Genomic DNA, 19,108 nt, shown 5'->3' on the forward strand with positions numbered 1-19,108 from the left:
TTAGCTATGATGAAGTTTATCTAGGAGCAATTAACTAGGTGCTTACACTTAGTGATTAAAGTGGTCGTTTTTTCTTTGATCCTTTTAGTAGAATAAGCCCTTATAATGATTTTATGATGATTTTGCTTGTGAGAGGTGACTTAGATGAGAGGTAGGCCCTTGCAGCAGTGACAGTTGTGTGCACAGGATGTCGATGATCAGATAAGGAGCAAAGAGGAAGCACATGCAGAGACGTGCTTCCTTCGATTCCCTTAAAGGCAGTGCTTGAAGAGTTTTACAAATGCTGAGTACGGTTGATTAAGATTTGAAAATAAAAGTCAAAAAACCAAATATGGAATAAGGTTCATGTTTTGAGAACAATTGAGGAAACAGAGTAAGTTAGAGCATAGTAGGGAGAAGGTTTTATCCATTACAGTTAAGGTGGATCTAGTCTTAGACTAGGATCTACTCCGTGAATTATTAGTTTCGGTTATGCTTTTCGTTGTTTTGGTGACCTCTGGATGTCATCCAGAGGTCAAAAGGGGAAGTGAGAGGAATAGAAATATTTTATTGCTATTATTTGCTGCTATTTTATAATCATCATTACCATTTCATGTGATGTTGCATTCAGATGCATTCAGATGTTCAAATATATTGGTATTATATTAGTCTTTATTACAGGTCCAAAGAAGAACCATTTTAAAGGGTTCTGTTGAATCTATAATTTAAATGTTATTAATGCTTTTATGATCTCTGTGTAGAGGGCAGAGACAGGAAAATACTCTCTGTGCCAAAATGAGACAGGAAACGAAACGCGTCTGCAGAGCATGTTTTGCAGAAGTGAAACCAAAAGCAGAGCGAGTGCAAGCCGAAGAGCCAAAGAGTTAGTATGCATTTATCTTTGATTTAAGCTTTTAGTAGAGGCTTTTGATCAAAACATTAATTCAGTAGAGTACACCTATAGGGATCACTGATAGGGGAAAGTTCAAGTTGCTTAAGTTAAGGTCAACTAAGGTTCAGAAAAGCAGATGCAGTACAGACAGACAAATAGTGAGAGGTCATGACACGTACGCAGTACACAACATGCACGCGCCCTTGCACGCGTACGCACACACACACATACACACCATGGTAAATCTATTTTGGTAGGGCAGAAATGCAGAAGTGTGCCGAAGTACTTAGAGGAAGTGCACCCGACGAGCGACAGCGAAGAGGGGAAGCACCGACCCGAAGACAATGTTTTTTAGAGCAATGTTAAAGGTCATGGAACATTTTGTGGTTTGGATTGACGTAAGCTGTACTATTGTCTATTTTTGTAAAAGAGGGGGGCTTTGTTATTGTACCCATATAAAACCTTGTCTCATGATTGTAAGTTCAGTTCAACACTGATTGGGTTGTTGAACTCACACATGTGTTCATTAAAATGCCGTCTAAATTGCACACGCCTGGATCTGTGGTTTTTATGGATTCTTCTCTCAACATTGAACCCTTAACAAAGACTAAGGGGACGGCACTTCTGACTCATCTGTGCCCCCTGTTTGATGGGCCTGATTTGGGGCCCATCATAAACCCACCTAGGCAAACACATTTGGGGCCACCATGGAAACTGAGGACAAAATTAGCTGGGCCCCAGTTGGGTTTCCAAAGTAGGACCGAAATATTAGCCCTGTTACTCCCCATTTTGGCCTCACATGTGTGTGTTGGCTGGGCCGTTTCCCTGGCTGCTCCGGACCAATCTGCCGGGCGACAGCTAGCAGAGCTTATCCTACCTTTGGCTGCACCAGCTACAGTAGCCATTTATTACAAGTGTCATTACTGCTAAAGGAGACTGAGGAGTAACTAAACATCTGACACAATGAGCAGGAAAGTGCAGGAGGGACAGGTGAAGAGGCCATGCTGCTAGCGAGTTGGCTACGAGGTAAGCTAAGCTAGCAAAACCCTAAAAACAGAGTGAGTGAATACTTTGGCTATAAGTTAGGGAGTGAGTACACAGTGAGTGTGGTTCGGATGAAAAGCCTGAAGATTACACTAGCTATCTATATGTTTTTAATTAAATTGCTACACAGATGAGCTACACAAAAACACCACTATGTGTTGGAATAGAAACAGGAAGTGATACTCTACCGTAGAGAGAGCAAACACCAAGTGACAGCGCAGGCCCCATCTTATCTTAATGACCTAATAGTACCATATCACCCCATTTGAGCACTTTGCTCTCGCATTGCAATCTTACTTGTTGTTCCTAGAGTATTTAAAAGTAGAATGGGAGGGAGAGCCTTCAATTTTCAGGCTCCTCTTCGATGGAACCAGCTTCCAGTTTGGATTCAGGAGACAGACACTATCTCTACTTTTAAGATTAGGCTTAAAACTTTCCTTTTTGCCAAAGTATATAGTTAAGGGCTGGATCAGGTGATCCTGAATCCTCCCTTAGTTATGCTGCAATACACGTAAGCTGCTGGGGGATTCCCATGATGCATTGTGTTTCTTCTTCAGTCACCTTTCTCTCTCACTAAGTGTTAATAGACCTCTCTGCATTGAATCATACTTGTTATTAATCTCTGGCTCTCTTCCACAGCATGTCTTTTATCCTGTCTTCCTTCTCTCACCCCAACCGGTCGCGGCAGATGACCCCGCCCCTCCCTGAGCCTGGTTCTGCCGGAGGTTTCTTTTTGTTAAAAGTGAGTTTTTCCTTCCCACTGTCAGCAAAGTGCTTGCTCATAGGGGGTCATATGATTGTTGGGTTTTTCTCTGTATATATTATTGTAGGGTCTACCTTACAATATAAAGTGCGTTGAGGTGACTGTTGCTGTGATATAGTGCTGTATAAAAAAATTGAATGGATTTGACATTTACTGATGCACTAGCATGGTTTTTGTTTAGTGTATTTGCGGTGCTGGGCAGTTCAGATCCCATCTTGCACCTTGATTTGCCTCTAACAATATTTCCAGAACAGCCTTTCACCCTCTATGAAATAATTTATTTTTCTCATTTTACTCACTCAATTTCATCCAGCTCTGATTTCATGGCTCCGTAAGCTTCTTGTATTGCTCCAGCCTTCTCTCTCAGGTACCGACTGTCTTCTGTCTCATGGCTGTTCAGATTTTTACAGTTTTCGATGAGCTCTGGAACCGAAAACAGAAGCCCTACTGCCCCTGTGCCAATCTGAAAGTGAGCATTTAAGAATAAGAGCTCCAGGATTTACAGCACTGAGATTATTTTATATTGAAATATTAGTTCGAATCTGAGTATGTTGTTTAGTGCTGTGATTAGTGGTTCTAGAGTATTTCTTAACCCCGCCCATTGTAATGGCTGTCTGATACTCACTTTTCCAACTGCTGTAGTCGATGCCTTTAAACCCAGGGAATTGGCTTTGCTGACCCTATATTTCATGAGCTTTTCTTTGACCAACCCTGTAACAAAGTCTGAAAGCAGTGGCACCTCCGTTGTTGACTTTTTGAGGAGGTCTGACTCTATGTCGTTCTTAAAGATCTTCTCAAGAGGCAGCTGAGATAACAGCTTGATTAAACTGTCCTTCTCATTTAATATCAAACCCTTGCGTTTGGCCATTGCTCTCAGGATCGCCTCCTTCACATATTCTTCTGGAGAAACATTTTTACCCCGTTGCTGTCTGCCTGTTGTTTTTGTTAAGAGGGACTCCATGAGTGCTGTGATTTCTGCTGTAAGAGCATCAAGGCTTTTTGAAATATTTGTGGCCTCTTCCATAGTCCTACTTGATAAGACAGCACCAACAACATCAGAACCCACACTAGTAGCCAAACCGAGACCTGATGCCACTACTCCTGTTCCAGCTAACAAAGGTATCGATAGTCCTCCTGTTAAAACACTTACTACACCTGCTACTGTCATGGCAGCTGCACCACCCACAGACACTGAGCTCCCGACAACTTTAGTGACATTGATAGTCTTCTGCTGTTCCTCCAACTGAGTGGCTAGCTCGTTCAACTTGTCTATACTGTCCTTTTGTAGATCCATCCATGAGAAGATTTTATTCACGATCTTGTCTGCATCATCCATCTTGGTGTCACACCTAAGTCACCAGCTCTATAAGAGGAAAACATAAGTACAATCAGAAATAAAATTCAAACATTTTGTGATAAAAACAATTTTAAAATTAATAACAGAATTGTAGAATTTCCAATGTTTAAGATAAGATAAGATAAGATAAGATAACCTTTATTAGTCCCACATGTGGGAAATTTGTTTTGTCACAGCAGGAAGTGGACAGTGCAAAAGTTATATACCAAAAATTAGAATACAATAAGAATAAAATACTGTACACAACTGTACAGAATAGAATAAAATAAAATACTATATACAGTAGAATAAAATAGAATAAAATATACAATAGGATAAAAATAGAATACAAATTCTATATGCAACTGAGTAAAAATACAACTTTGTCAGAAAAGAGTATTGCACATTAGTGTTATTGCACATGTGTGGATGTGTGTGTTTGATCAGTTGAAGTCTTTGTTGTGGAGTCTGACAGAAGTGGGGAGGAAAGACCTGCAAAATCTCTCCACCGTGGTGCCGCAGTCTCCCACTGAAGGAGCTGCTCAGTGCTGTTAGAGTTTCCTGCATGGGGTGGGAGATGTTGTCCATCAGGGATGACAGCTTAGCCACCATTCTCCTGTCACTCACCACCTCCACTGGGTCCAGAGGGCATCCTAGAGCAGAGCTGGCCCTGCGGATCAGCCTGTTCAGTCTCTTCCTATCCCCGGCAGAGATGTTGCCACCCCAGCAGACCACACCATAAAAGATGGCTAAGGCCACCACAGAGTCATAGAAGGTCTTCAGGAGTGGGCCTTCCACCCCAGAAAACCTTAGTCTCCGCAGCAGGTACAGCCTGCTCAGACCTTTCTTGTAGAGGGCGTCTGAATTATGAGTCCAGTCCAGTTTGTTGTTCAGATGAACACCAAGGTACCTGTAGCTGTCCACAGCCTCAATGTCCATACCTTGGATGTTCAGTGGTTGCAGTGGAGGATGTTTGTGCCTGCGGTCTCACATACTGTGGTCAGTTGGTGAGGTAGTCCAAAATCCAGGTAGTGAGGTGATGGTCCACTCCAGAGTTCTCCAGCTTGTCCTTCAGGACCGTGGGAAGAATAGTGTTGAAGGCACTGGAGAAATCAAAGAACATGATTCTCACAGTGCTCCCAGCGGTCTCCAGGTGAGCGAGGGAACGATGTAGGAGGTGAATGACGGCATCATCCGCTCCAATGCCAGGCTGGTAGGCAAACTGAAGTGGGTCCAATGATGAGCTCACCAGGTGCCGAAGCTGAGGCAGGACGAACCGCTCCAGGGTCTTCATCAGGTGGGATGTCAGAGCCACCGGCCTGTAGCTGTTGAGGTCCTTGGGGCGTGAAGTCTTTGGCACTGGTACAACACAGGAGGTTTTCCAGAGCTGTGGGACTCTACCCAGCCTCAAGCTCAGGTTGAAGAGGTGCTCCATCACCCCACACAGTTGGTCCGCGCAGGACCTGACGACCCTCGAGCTGATGCCATCTGGGCCCGCTGCCTTCTTGGCTTTAATCCTCCTCAGTTCCCTCCTAACCTGGGTGGTTGAGAGAGACAGGCTGGAGCCTTGTGTTGAGTGTGTATTGGATGCTGTTGTTGGGGGTGGGGAGGAGTGAGCAGGGTGAATAGAGGTGTGAAGTGTCTGAGGTGTCAGAGGTGGAACAGCAGCAGTGGGGGTGGGTGAGTCTGCAGCCAATGTTGAAGACTGCCTCATGGCTGAATCAAATCTGTTGAAGAAATGATTCAGTTCATTTGCCCACCTCACATCCCTCCCAGGCAGAGAGTTCTGATGTTTGTGGCCTGAGATGGTTCTGAGGCCTCTCCAGACTTCACCAACGTTGTTTTGCTGAAGCTGGTTCTCCATCTTTTGCCTGTAGCTATCCTTCCCATTCCTTATCAGTCCCCTCAGCTCTCGCTGCACCCTTTTCAGCTCCTCTTTGTCTCTGGATTTGAAGGCCCTCCTCTTCTGCTTGAGGACAGCTTTAATTTCTGCGGTAATCCAAGGTTTGTTGTTAGAAAAACACCGCACAGTCCTGGTAGGTACGGTGTTATCCACACAGAAACTAATATAGTCAGTAATGCATGTAGTAAGGCTGTCGATGTCCTCTCTGTGGTCGTCACAGATCACCTCCCACACAGTCGACTCAAAACAATCCTTAAGAGCCTCCTCGCTCTCCTCCGACCATCTCTGTACTGTGCGGGTGGCTGGTGGCTCCCTGCGCACTAAGGGCTCATACACAGGGACAAGGTGCACCCGATTGTGGTCATATCTGCCCAGGGGAGGGAGAGGTGATTAACTGTATGCCTCTTCTGCATTGGCATACAGTAAGTCAAGTGTTTTATTGTCTCTCGTTTGGCAGGTCACATACTGGGTGAAGGTGGGCAGTGTGGAGTCCAGTGAGGCATGATTAAAGTCCCCTGATATTATGAGAAGGGCTCTCGGAGATTGTGTTTGCAGTCTGCTGACCACAGAGTGGAGAGAGTCACAGGCTGCATCCGCGTTGGCCGAGGGGGGGGGACATACGCTGTTATCGCGATAACATGCGAGAATTCCCGGGGCAGGTAGTACGGACGCATGCTAACGGCTAACAGCTCAATGTCTCTGCTGCAGAGGTTCTTTTACAGTGATGTGCCCAGGGTTACACCATCTGTCATTCACAAACACTGCCAGTCCCCCCTCCTTTCCTCTGGAATCCCGGTAGTGTCACGCTCGTGTCCAGAGTTAGCGGTGTTAGCCAGGACTCCGTTAGCATCATGATGCAACATTGGCGGTAGTCCCTCTGTGACCAGGTTAGCAACGTGAGCTCATCCATCTTATTGGGCAAAGATCTTACGTTTCCAATGATTACAGAAGGAAGAGATGGTCGATAACGTCTCCTTCTCGGGTGATGGCGCTCCTTCCCAGCACGACAACCCCGTCTTTTCTTCCTCAGCTCGCTGGCAATATCGAGTCTGTCCACCGGCAGTACCGCTGCGGGACGTAGTGCTAACAGCTGATCCCTACTGTAAACAAAGGATCCCTGCACTGGGTCCCCAGACACTGGTGAAAAAAGTGGAAAAAAAACTAAGAAAAACGACCAAGACTAACACAAAACAGTAGAACATGATTGCAGAGTCTAATTACTAATACGTTAGTTATAAAAATTACGAGAAAAAAAAAAGATAAGAAAGAAAGAAACTCAGAATGAGCAGAGCTGCTGTAACAGGCTGCCGCTCACGGGGGGCGCCGGAAGATCTGCGTTTATAACAATATCATGTCAGTTTTTTAATTTTTAAACATAATTACAGTGTCAACCAATCACCACCTGGTGGTGAGTTGGATCAGGTGGCGGGGGAGGATACTGGACAGACCTGGAACACAAGCCAATATACTGCCAAGCAGAGCACACCAGCTACCTGAACGCTATTCCAACAGAGTTCCATCCATCCATTCATCATCTTCCGATGGATGGATGGCCCTTACAAAGGGCCGTTTCGCGGGGGCAGCAGCACTAAGAAGAGAAGCCCAGACCTCCCTCTCCCCAGCCATCTCCTCCAGCTTATTTGGGGGAATACTAAGGCCAACCAAGAGATATAATCTCTCCAGCATGTCCTGGGTCTGCCCTGGGGCCTCCTCCCGGTGGGACATGCCCGGAACACCTCACCCAAGAGGCGCCCAGGAGGCATCCTTGTCAGATGCCCAAACCACCTCAACTCGCTTCTTTTGATGTGGAGGAGCAAAGGCTCTACTCTGAGCCCCTCACGGATAGCTGAACCTCTCACCCTATCTCTAAGGGAGAGGCCAGCCACCCTTCAGATGTAGCTCATTTCTTGTATCCGTGATCTCGTTCTTTTCAGTCACTTCCCACAGTTCGTGACCATTGTCCCAAAATAATATATTGTTAGTGCTTATTTAGTGCTTATTGTTACTTGTTTTTAATATAGTCTAAAAGGGCCAACTCTGAGTAGAGTCTGAGCCAAAAGTACCTACAGGAAACTGCATGCTTTTGCAGAGAACAGGAAGTTTTAGTGCACCAGACACAGAAAAAGATGAACTAAGTAAACTGTGTGTGTGTGTGTGACGTATATCAGAGATATATGTACACATGTAGCTTGTAATACTCTCAGACCTGAGCATATGTGTTCGTGTGGCGGGTCTCCATTTCCGGAAATGTAAAATAAAGATCATTTTTTGAGCTTGACCACTCTGAGTCCAGTCTTTCTCTGTCACCAAAAGAATTCAAAAGAACGGAATTTAATACCATAGGTGAGGGTAGGGACGTAGATCGACCGGTAAATTGAGAGCTTTGTTTTTACACTCAGCTTTCTCTTCACCACAACAGACTAGTACAGCGTCCACATCACTGCAGCCATAGCACCAATCCGTCTGTCAATCTCCGGCTCCCTTCTCCCATCACTCGTGAACAAGACCCCAAGATACAGTGGGATACAAAAGTTTGGGCAACATTTTAATAGTCATTATTTTCCTGTATAAATCGTTGGTTGTTACAATAAAAAATGTCAGTTAAATATATCATATAGGAGACACAGTGATATTTGAGAAGTGAAATGAAGTTTATTGGATTTACAGAAAGTGTGCAATAATTGTTTAAACAAAATCAGGCAGGTGCATAAATTTGGGTACTACAAAAAAAGAAATGAAATCAATATTTAGTAGATCCGCCTTTTGCAGAAATTACAGCCTCTAAACATTTCCTGTAGGTTCCAATGAGTGTCTGGATTGTGGTTGAAGGTATTTTGGACCATTCCTCTTTACAAAACAGCTCTAGTTCATTCAGGTTTGATGGCTTCCAAGCATGGACAGCTCTCTATAACTCACACCACAGATTTTCATTAATATTCAGGTCTGGGGACTGAGATGGTCGTTGTACTTGTTCCTCTGCATGAATGCCTTAGTGGATTTTGATCAGTGTTTCGGGTCGTTGTCTTGGTGAAAGATCCAGCCCCGGTGCAGCTTCAGCTTTGTCACTGATTCCTGGACATTGGTCTCCAGAATCTGCTGATACTGATTGGAATCCATGTGTCCCTCAACTTTGACAAGATTCCCAGTCACAGATTATTAAATCCCAGTTCTTTAAATTCTTTACGGCCAAAAAGACACAGGGCTCAAAGTGGTCCTTTTACTTTAAAAATGATCTTTATTTTGCATATCCGGGATATGGAGACCTGAACACAAAACACACAACCCCAGGTCTGAAGCACAAACGGAAGCCTAGGTATTTACTTGCTCTCTACGTCACACCACACTTTAAGTTTCGATCAAACAGCCTAGTTGGTTTCACTTTCTAGCTGCAAAAGCATGTAATTTCCTGTCAGCCTGCAACCTAGTTTTACACTGAAGTCTGGGCCTTTCTTATATAACCAATATAATCACCATATAAGCATTTAAGATTATATATTTATTACCTAACAAGATGTAACATTATCTACAGCTACTTTTAGTACCATTGATATTCATGTAGACTCTTTTTCTCCAATTGATCTTTCTGAGTTAACTTCAGTAATTAGTTCCTCCAAACCATCAACGTGTCGTTTAGACACCATTCCCACAAAACTGCTCAAATAAGTTCTGCCATTAATTAATGCTTTAATCTTAAATGTGATCAACCTGTCTTCAATAATCGGCTATGTACCTCGGGCCTTCAAGCTGGCAGTAGTTAAACCTTTACTTAAAAAGCCATCTCTAGACCCAGCAGTCTTAGCTAATTATAGGCCAATCTCCAACCTTCCTTTCATATCAAAAATCCTTGAAAGAGTAGTTGTCAAACAGCTAACAGATCATCTGCAGAGGAATGGCTTATTTGAAGAGTTTCAGTCAGGTTTCAGAGCTCATCACAGCACAGAAACAGCTTTAGTGAAGGTTACAAATGATCTTCTTATGGCCTCTGACAGTGGACTCAACCCCGTGCTTGTCCTGCTAGACCTCAGTGCAGCGTTCGATACTGTCGACCATAATATTGTATTAGATCGATTAGAGCACGCTATAGGTATTTCGAGCATGCTGTAGATATTACATGTACTGCGCCGCAGTGGTTTGTATCAGTATTGTATCTATCTAATAGACTCCAATTTGTTCATGTAAATTGAGAGTCTTCTTTACACACTAAGGTTAACTATGAGGTTCCACAGGGTTCAGTGCTAGGACCAATTCTGTTTACTTTATACATGGTTCCCTTAGGCAGTATCATCAGAAGACATAGCATACATTTTCACTGCTATACAGATGACACCCAGCTCTATCTATCCATGAAGCCAGATAACACACACCAATTAGTTGAACTGCAGGAATGTCTTAAAGACATTCATAACTTTCTGCTTGTTAATTCAGATAAAACTGAGGTTATTGTACTTGGCCCTGAAAATCTTGACGCTGAAAAACTAGTTCATGCATTTATTTCTTCCAGGCTGGACTACTGTAATTCATTATTATCAGGATGTCCTAAAAACTCCCTGAAAAGCCTTCAGTTAATCCAAAATGCTGCAGCAAGAGTCCTGACAGGGACTAGAAAGAGAGAGCATATTTCTCCTATAATGGCTTCCCTTCATTGGCTTCCTGTTAAATCCAGAATTGAATTCAAAATCCTGCTCCTCACATACAAGGTCTTAAATAATCAGGCCCCATCTTATTTTAATGACCTTGTAGTATTATATCACCCTATTTGAGGCTTACCTGTTGTTCCTAGAGTATTTAAAATTAGAACAGGCAGCAGAGCCTTCAGTTTTCAGGCCCCTCTTCTGTGGAACCAGCTTCCAGTTTGGATTCGGAAGACAGACACTATCTCTACTTTTAACATTAGGCTTAAAACTTTCCTTTTGGTAAAGCATAAAGGTAGGGCTGGATCAGGTGACCCTGAATCCTCCCGTAGTTATGCTGCAATAGACGTAGGCTGCCGGGGATTCCCATGATGCATTGAGTGTTTCCTTTCCAGTCACATTTCTCTGTATGTGTTAATAGACCTCTCTGCATTGAATCGTTCTTGTTATTAATCTCTGTCTCTCTTCCACAGCATGTCTTTAATCCTAGAGTTTTTCCTTTCCACTGTTGCCATAGTGCTTGCTCATAGGGGGTTATATGATTGTTGGGTTTTTCTCTGTATGTATTATTGTAGGGTCTACCTTACAATATAAAGCGCCTTGAGGCAACTGTTGTTGTGATTTGGCGCTATATAAATAAAATTGAATTGAATTGAATCCCTTGTAGTTGGAACACACTCTATGGTCCCCCTTCTTAAAAATGGGGACCACCACCCCCCACATAGCAAGCAGGTCTGACCCAGATCTGGTATCAAGCCGGCACTGCTGGCTGACTTTTGGCATGATAAGACGCATGTCATCCAGATATGGGCCAGGCCTGACATAGATGGCACTGTCTATGTGGTGGCATGCCATATCTGGCTCGATTGTAGTTTGGTGTATGTGGGCCAGGCCCAGGCCCACAGAAAACAGGTCTGGCCCGGATCTGGCATCAAGTTGGCACTTCTGACAGACTGGTGTCATGGCAGAGTGTATGTCAATCAGATGTGAGCTGGGTCTGGCAATGATGGCACTATTTATGTTCCTATTTTCCTATTTTAGTTAGAAGACCCAAATGCCATTTTGCAATACTATACTGCTATGGTAGCCAACGTTTACAATGGTTTACTCATCTTTATCAGTGGGTGGCTGTAGCTCAGGAGGTAGAGCAGATCACCTAATGATCGCAAGGTTAGTGGTTCGATCCCTGGCTCCTCCAGTCTGCATGTCAAAAGTGTAAATGTGTATGAATGTAGTTAGGAAGCATTCAGTTTAGAGAAAGTGTGTAATTGGGTGAATGCAGCATGTTGTATAGAGCACTTTGAGTAATCTGGGAGAGTAAAAAAGCGTTATATAAGAATCAGTCCGTTCACTGTCTGAACAGAGTTTCGTCATGTTACTTTTGCACTATTATGTTCTGGCACATGTTGTTATTACATGGCTTGATTAAGGTACACATTAGGCTGACCTTCGCTCTGGGCCGCTACCCGGCACACAATGCACCTGACCCCTCCTGCGGGTTGTGGGCCTGCAGGGCACCCTCCCCAGGCCTGGCTCCAGGGCGGGGCCCCAGTAACCCTATCCCAGGCAGGGTGAACTGTTCCCTTGATGGTCTTTTCATAAGGGTCTTCTGAATCACCCTTTGTCTGGTCCCTCACCCAGGACCAATTTGCCATGGGAGACCCCACCAGGGGACAGAAGCCCCTGGACAGCATAGTCCCTGGGATCCCTGGGACACACAAACCCCTCCACCATGATAAGGTAGCAATTCGGGGAGAGGCCAACAGTGGTCAATTATCTTTTTAATAATTTTATCTCTTCTCAACATATATTATTATTACATGTATTATTATATTTATTATAATTTTGCCTCCTCGCTATATATGGCACTGGATACTGTGAAAAAGAGAGCCTCAGATCAGAAGTACTCCGTGGTATAATTCTCAAACACGTAGCCTAAAGCAGATAACTCGTAAGCTGGAGTGGAAATGGCGTATCACAAATTTAGAAGATCATCATTTAGCCTGGAGAAATAGTTTGCTGCTTTATAAGAAAGCCCTTCATAAAATTAGAACATCTTACTTTTCATCATTGATTGAAGAAAGTAAACAACCCTAGGTTTCTCTTCAGCACTGTGGCCAGGCTGTCAAAAGTCAGAGCACTGTTGAGCCAACCATTCCTTTAGCGTTAACTAGTAATGACTTCATGAACTTCTTCACAAAGAAAATTTTAACCATTAGAGAAAAAAATTACTCATAATCACCACACAGATGTAATATTATCTAGAGCTTCTTTCAGTTCCATTGATATTCATCTAGAGTCTTTTTCTCCAATTGATCTTTCTGAGTTAACTTCAGTAATTACTTCCTCCAAACCGTCAACCTGTCTTTTAGACCCCATTCCTACAAAACTGCTCAAAGAAGTTCTGCCATTAATTAATCCTTCAATCTTAAATCTGATCAACCTATCTCTAATAATCGGCTATGTACCACAGGCCTTCAAGCAGGCTGTAGTTAAACCGTTACTTAATAAGCTACTTTTATTCCTTGACTTTTAAATCAGAATGAGTTTCAGCTACTTTTGTGTTACTCCTTACTCACATTTTTCATTTTATGCTTCCATTCTCAAATTTTGTCATGTCTTCCTATGATTGTATCTCATTTGACTATTTTAAATGTACAGCACTTTGGTGAACAGGTGTTATTTTAAATGTGCTATAATAAATATATTTACCTTCGACTTTAAAAAGAGAACGGGAGGCAGAAGATATGGGCTCAAAATGTGGTCATAAATATTTTGTACTTGTAAATAAGTTTTGTACTTGTAAATCAGGATTTGTATGTGTAAAAAAGATTTGTGTGTGTGTAAAAAAGATTTGTATGTGTAAAAAGAATTTGTGCGTCGTGTAAAAAGATTTGTATGTGTAAAAAAGATTTGTGTGTGTGTAAAAAAGATTTGTATGTGTAAAAGAATTTGTGCGTGCGTAAAAGATTTGTATGTGTAAAAAGAATTTGTGCGTGCGTAAAAAAAGATTTGTATGTGTAAAAAAAGATTTGTGTGTGGACTTAGCCAAAAACCCCCTGCAAGTTACAAGTACGAATTTTGACCCTATTTTTCTTCCTGTCATCTGATTGGTCAATGTCATGTCAATCACAAATGTAACAATCAATCAGAGAACAGATGGGTTTGGCTGTCGGAGGGGCACTTTTTGAACTGCAGGTCCTTGAAGGGTAATACAGTTTGAAGCTGGAGGATCTCTATATAAATATCCGATAGCAGCTAGGTCCCCTTACTTTCAGCAGCTGTTGAAAGGATAAAGTTGTGGTATGTCAGTGGTTAGAAATACCATTATTACTTTAGGATTAGTTTAACACAAAGTCAGGGCTGACCGGGACCATTGCTGTGAGAGTCACAGTGCGCAGCATGAAGGTCCTTTCACATCGGACGCAGGATGTGCTGCTAATGCTAACTGCTAACTAAAAGCAAAGGATCCAGAATTTGTTGCGCTGGCTGCTGAGCTCTGTGGGTTTTGCAGCAGCTCTACCTGTACTAGATGCACCTGCTCCTTGTCGTTTCTATCTCTGACTTTATGTCCTCTACAACAGTTTCTGGTTTTTGCTAGTTCTTCAAATGTTCAATAAAAACATGTATGCTAATTCATAACGAAGAAAGCTTTGTAATGAAGACTGTCATTTCAAAACACTGCCCCCCCCGGTCCAGCAGCGCTGTTGAAAAGGCTGTGGAAGTCCCTGTATAAAGCACGTAGACCTGTGACACAAAAATCACCAAACTCGGACGACCACAGACTGTTTTCCTTCGTGGTGATAAAGGAAAACGCTGGGTTGGCATGTAAAAGGGCATTTATTCCCTTCAAGGACCTGCAGTTCAAAAAAGTGCCCCTCCGACAGCCAAACCCATCTGTTCTCTGACTGGATTGTTACATTTGTGATTGACATGACATTGACCAATCAGATGACAGGAAGAAAAATAGGGTCAAAATTCGTACTTGTAACTTGCAGGGGGGTTTTTGGCTAAGTCCACACACAAATCTTTTTTACACATACAAATCTTTTTTACGCACGCACAAATTCTTTTTACACATACAAATCTTTTTTACACATACAAATCTTTTTTACGCACGCACAAATTCTTTTTACACACACAAATCTTTTTTACACATACAGATCTTTTTTACGCACGCACAAATTCTTTTTACACATACAAATCCTGATTTACAAGTACAAAACTGATTTACAAGTACAAAATATTTATGACCACATTTTGAGCCCATAAGAAGAGGTAGAAGAAACACTCAGTGCATCATCACTCAATGCCCTCGCCCTGTGAGCTGGCACAGGAACTGGTGATGGCTGGACGTCAGCTGCCCCGACCCGAGGAACTGGCATGGGTACAGGGGAGTACTAAGTACTCTCATTAGTACCAGAATGAGAGAAATGATTGGATTTGAAAGATTAAATGTTCTTGGTGAAAGCCTCAGAGGGCAGAACAGTCTTTATGGGTGCAGGTTGGTAATTAACATTTATCGGATAGTTGGTTGGTTACAATGGTTACAATAAATCTTTAGTTTTGGTGGGCGGTGAACAGCGGTCATTAAAGTTATTGAAGGGTGAATAGGAGTATCTGGGTTGAGGTGAGGAGGAAGAAAAAAAGTCTGTTTCACTCACCGCCAGATATTGCGGCCTCCCCTTGGCGGAAAAGCAGACCAGCTTCCATCAAGCCGAGATCAGAGGCGGAGCCACTGTGCCACCGTGAGGTGGGAGTGCGGGTGAGTGATTTCAAGGAACGGACAGGCGAGAGAGTGAGCAGGTGGGGAACCGCGGCGTCTTTGAGGCCTGGCTAGAGCCAGACGAGTCCCCTTGAAGACATGCTCATACTCCGGGAGGGGCCACGGCTTCCACCTCACCTCTCCCTCCAAAATGGAGAGCGGTGCCTGCTGCAGCTCGTACAGTTCAGATTCGGCTGGGTCCATTGCGTGTCGGCACATGAGTTGTCATTCTGTCAAGGGTCGCTGTGTGGATGTGGAAAAGAGAGGACCCAAACACAGGACTCGGGGGTTGGCGAAGGATGAAGATGGTTTTTATTAGGAAGGCAGGATGAACAGAACATGAGACTGACTGACTGAAAGATTGAGGTTTCAGTCAGTTGGCTGAATTGAACTGAACTGAAACACAAAAGCGGAATTGACCACAACAATGACAAGACAATGAACTGGAGGAAACTAAGGACTTAAATGCCAGAAGTGGGTCAAGTATCTAAAAAACTGAAAACTGAAATAATAGTAGCATTACTTTAAAATATTATTACTCAAGTAAAAGTGAAAAGTATTCATCCCAAAAAAATTACTCAAGTAAGAGTAAAAAAGTAGTTGGTGAAAAGACTACTCAAGTACTGAGTAACTGGTTGTAAAGTCTGACGTAATTTTTACTTTTTTAAAATAAATGCTATCAGACAAACAAAAATAAATGTACAAATGTTAGTATTTTTGAAGAGAATTTATGTAAAAACATCAACAAATTAAGGCACAACAATTCTAATTTCCAGATTTCAGTTTTTCACAACATAAAGCTTTTTTTAACCCATACCTACAGTAAATAATATAAATATATGAACAGTGCAAACCATTTGCAGTGACACGATGTGCTGTATACTCAGCCTCAGAGAAAACATTAGAACGAGGCAACTTCAACATATGCACATACAAGGCAGCTCACTTTACCAGAAATTTAATGAGTGTGCATCTATCTCTGCATATTTAGCAAAAGTGTGCCATTTCTACACTCAGTGAAATGATTGTTAAGCTTCAGCAGCAGTTTGCTCTCAAGGTTCTTGCTGTGAAGCTGTAATTGTTTAGCAGTGAACAGGAGTCCTGCCTGACTAAAATGTCCCTCACAGGCTCCAGATGCAGGAAGAGCTGTATTGATTTTGATCGACAGCTTCTTGATGTGAGGAAGGCTTTGCAATAGATCAGCACCTCCAGTGAATGGACATGAAAGGTACCAGTCCAGCTCCCTTGCTTCTGGCTTCATCTTCATCAAATAGGCTGCCGTTTGTGCTGGTCTCATCCAGCTCTGTGTCTAGGTGATGTCTGATGAAGTTGAGACCTGTGGAAATATATAAGGTTTTCAAAAGAATTAGGTCTAGGAATTATTGTGCTGTATAGACTGCCAAGCTGCAGATGTTTGCCATGAAAATTTTATCACACTGGAGATGTTTTTTACCAACTCTTATTCTTGTCATTCATATCCCACACAAACAATTTGCGATGGATTCCAGATTAAGTTCAAAATAAGAACGTATGTAATAGCTAAGCAGTGCTAGCCCATAGATTCTCCTTCAAAATTGTTTAGCTGTTCCTCTTAGTTATAAACTCCTACACGTCATCGCTGTTGTTCATTGAAGGAGGATTCAGGACAAAAAGTCACTTGTTGAAGAAAGAAAAATATTAAAATGGCTTAATTACTAATACAGTTTCTAGCAGAGAAAGGGAGTTATTCTGGACATGCGCAATTTTTTAATCATTTAATTTTTAATGTGGCAAAGACCTAAGACTGATCCTGTAACCAACGGGTGTCAAGCTACAGTCCTCAAGGGCCAGTGTCCTGAAACTATTAAACATGTCCAGCAACACACCAGAAAAAAATTATTAGGTCATTAGCAAGACTCTTGTTACGAGCCTGCATTATATGTGTTTGTTTTGTGCAATCAACACATCTGTTTATGTTTATTCACCTGTGCCGGGGCCCTGCTGCTGTGACTGGTTCCAGCTGGAGGACCTGCCCATAAAATGGAGGCTTGAGCGCCGCAGCAAGAGGGGTTCTCGCGTTTCTCCCCACGACCAAACAGTATACCTTTGCCAGCTGCTGGCTGCAGTCACGTTGTGACAGTTGAGAAGGTGGAGTGGGTAGAGGTGAGCTGCCGTTTCTTTTCATCACCCATTTTCTCCTGTTTTGAGTGAGTTAAGGAGGTCAGACTCTGTCTTTATTTTTGGCTTTTGTTTTGGTAAGGTCGGGTGTGTGGTAATCAGTTTAGATTCATTTTGTTTTTTATTTTGGCCTTGGATAACCCTGAAGACACCACATTATATAGCTGTTCTTTTGTATTGCTTTTAAGCAAAACATACTTTGAACATGAGGCCAAGTGTGTTCATCCTCTTCAGTTCAGCGGAGACACATGCCTCTGCCATTTTTTGATGCATTTCTTCTTTCCGTGTGTATGCTGAAAGGCTTGGGCCGCTCTGGTCATGTGACTGCATGGCTACAACTGATTGGTGAAAGAATTACAGGTAACTCCACTGGCGGCCTGATCCATTTGTAGTAGTAGCTAATGTGTTAAATTCCTTATTTTTTAAAAAGTAACAAGTTGAATTGGACCACTGTGAGCGACATCAGACGTGTGCACTGTGGTCACACCAACATCGAATCCATCCAAGTTACATGGTTTATTAAAATAATCAAATTACAACATTTACATTTATGTTAGACTACTTTTAATGAACTGCTTGAGCCCACTTACAATGAAAATTAAAAAAAAAAATCTTGTTCATGACCTGTGTAGTATGTTAACACTATTGGAAGTAAAAATAACTTGAACTCCAATTTTGAAAACACAACTTTCTGGGTTTTTTTTTTTATAAATCTCTGACTTGTATTATGAGTCTGTGGTCTGAGAGAGAGTTCTGTAAGTCTCTCTCTGCAAAATACAGTATATAATGACCAATGTTGGGCAATTAATTATATAGTTACTTCTTCAAAAAAGTAACTGAGTTTTGCAAACAACAAAGTTTTTTGCAACTGTTTACCTAAAAATGCAGCCAAGGCGTTTTTTAAAATAAACATTTCAAACTATTTACAGAACAATCAGCTGTTCTACATTAATCTGATGCCACACAAATTATTTGTGCCACTCCAAAAAATAATTTCTGTCCACTATGAGATAAAGGAGAACAACAGCCTGATACCTGCAGGCCTGACAACAGGAGATGTATCACTCCTGTAACACCTGTAACATTCAGCAGTCGCCTCATTGTTCTGACACACCAACAAAACTATTGACTACACTACACACTAACTACACAAGATTTGCGCTAAACGTGGCAAATCTCTCACATCTCAAAACACCGCCGTCACTATTGCAGCATAAATAAGGGAGGATTCAGGATCACCTGATCCAGCCCTAACTATATGCTTTAGCAAAAAGGAAAGTTTTAAGCCTAATCTTACAAGTAGAGATAGTGTCTGTCTCCCGAATCCAAAGCTGATACCAAATACTTTTAAATACTCTAGGATTTTAGATTTTTTTTTTAACAGACAGGTTTCAGAGGGTGAGAGTGAATGACACACTGCCCGAGTATCATTCCTTCTTCACTGGCTCTCCTCAAGGATGTGTGCTTTTGCACCTGCTAAATGTTCTTTATACCAATGGCCACAGGAGCTAGCGTGTGAGCAGGCACATCCTTAACCCTTTAATGCCATTTGTATCATATTTGATACATGAGTTTCTGAGGGGAAAAACTGTAAAACACATTCTGTAATTTCAAAATGTTATGGACAAAACTCTTTCG

The 19,108-nt window shown here is 42.4% G+C and overlaps 1 protein-coding gene across 2 annotated transcripts in view; it reads right to left on the minus strand.

Moving 5' to 3' along the window:
* LOC116324511 overlaps nucleotides 1-17,345 on the minus strand; it is a 29,506-nt gene extending 12,161 nt beyond the window's left edge. Inside the window, exons 1-4 of one of the 2 annotated variants that reach the window (XM_039607953.1) lie at nucleotides 17,278-17,345; nucleotides 16,520-16,649; nucleotides 3,304-4,041; nucleotides 2,978-3,141 (exon numbers count right to left, since the gene is read on the minus strand). In XM_039607953.1, coding sequence (XP_039463887.1) covers nucleotides 2,978-3,141; nucleotides 3,304-4,014 — 875 coding nt within the window. In that variant the 5' untranslated portion in view covers nucleotides 4,015-4,041; nucleotides 16,520-16,649; nucleotides 17,278-17,345. Of the gene's footprint in view, nucleotides 1-2,977; nucleotides 3,142-3,303; nucleotides 4,042-6,848; nucleotides 6,884-16,519; nucleotides 16,650-17,277 lie in introns of those variants that run through there. The other variant, XM_039607954.1, reaches the window with a different exon arrangement.
* Nucleotides 17,346-19,108: the final 1,763 nt, after the last annotated feature.

This window comes from Oreochromis aureus, linkage group 3, assembly GCF_013358895.1.
Source record: "Oreochromis aureus strain Israel breed Guangdong linkage group 3, ZZ_aureus, whole genome shotgun sequence".
Lineage (NCBI taxonomy): Eukaryota > Metazoa > Chordata > Actinopteri > Cichliformes > Cichlidae > Oreochromis > Oreochromis aureus.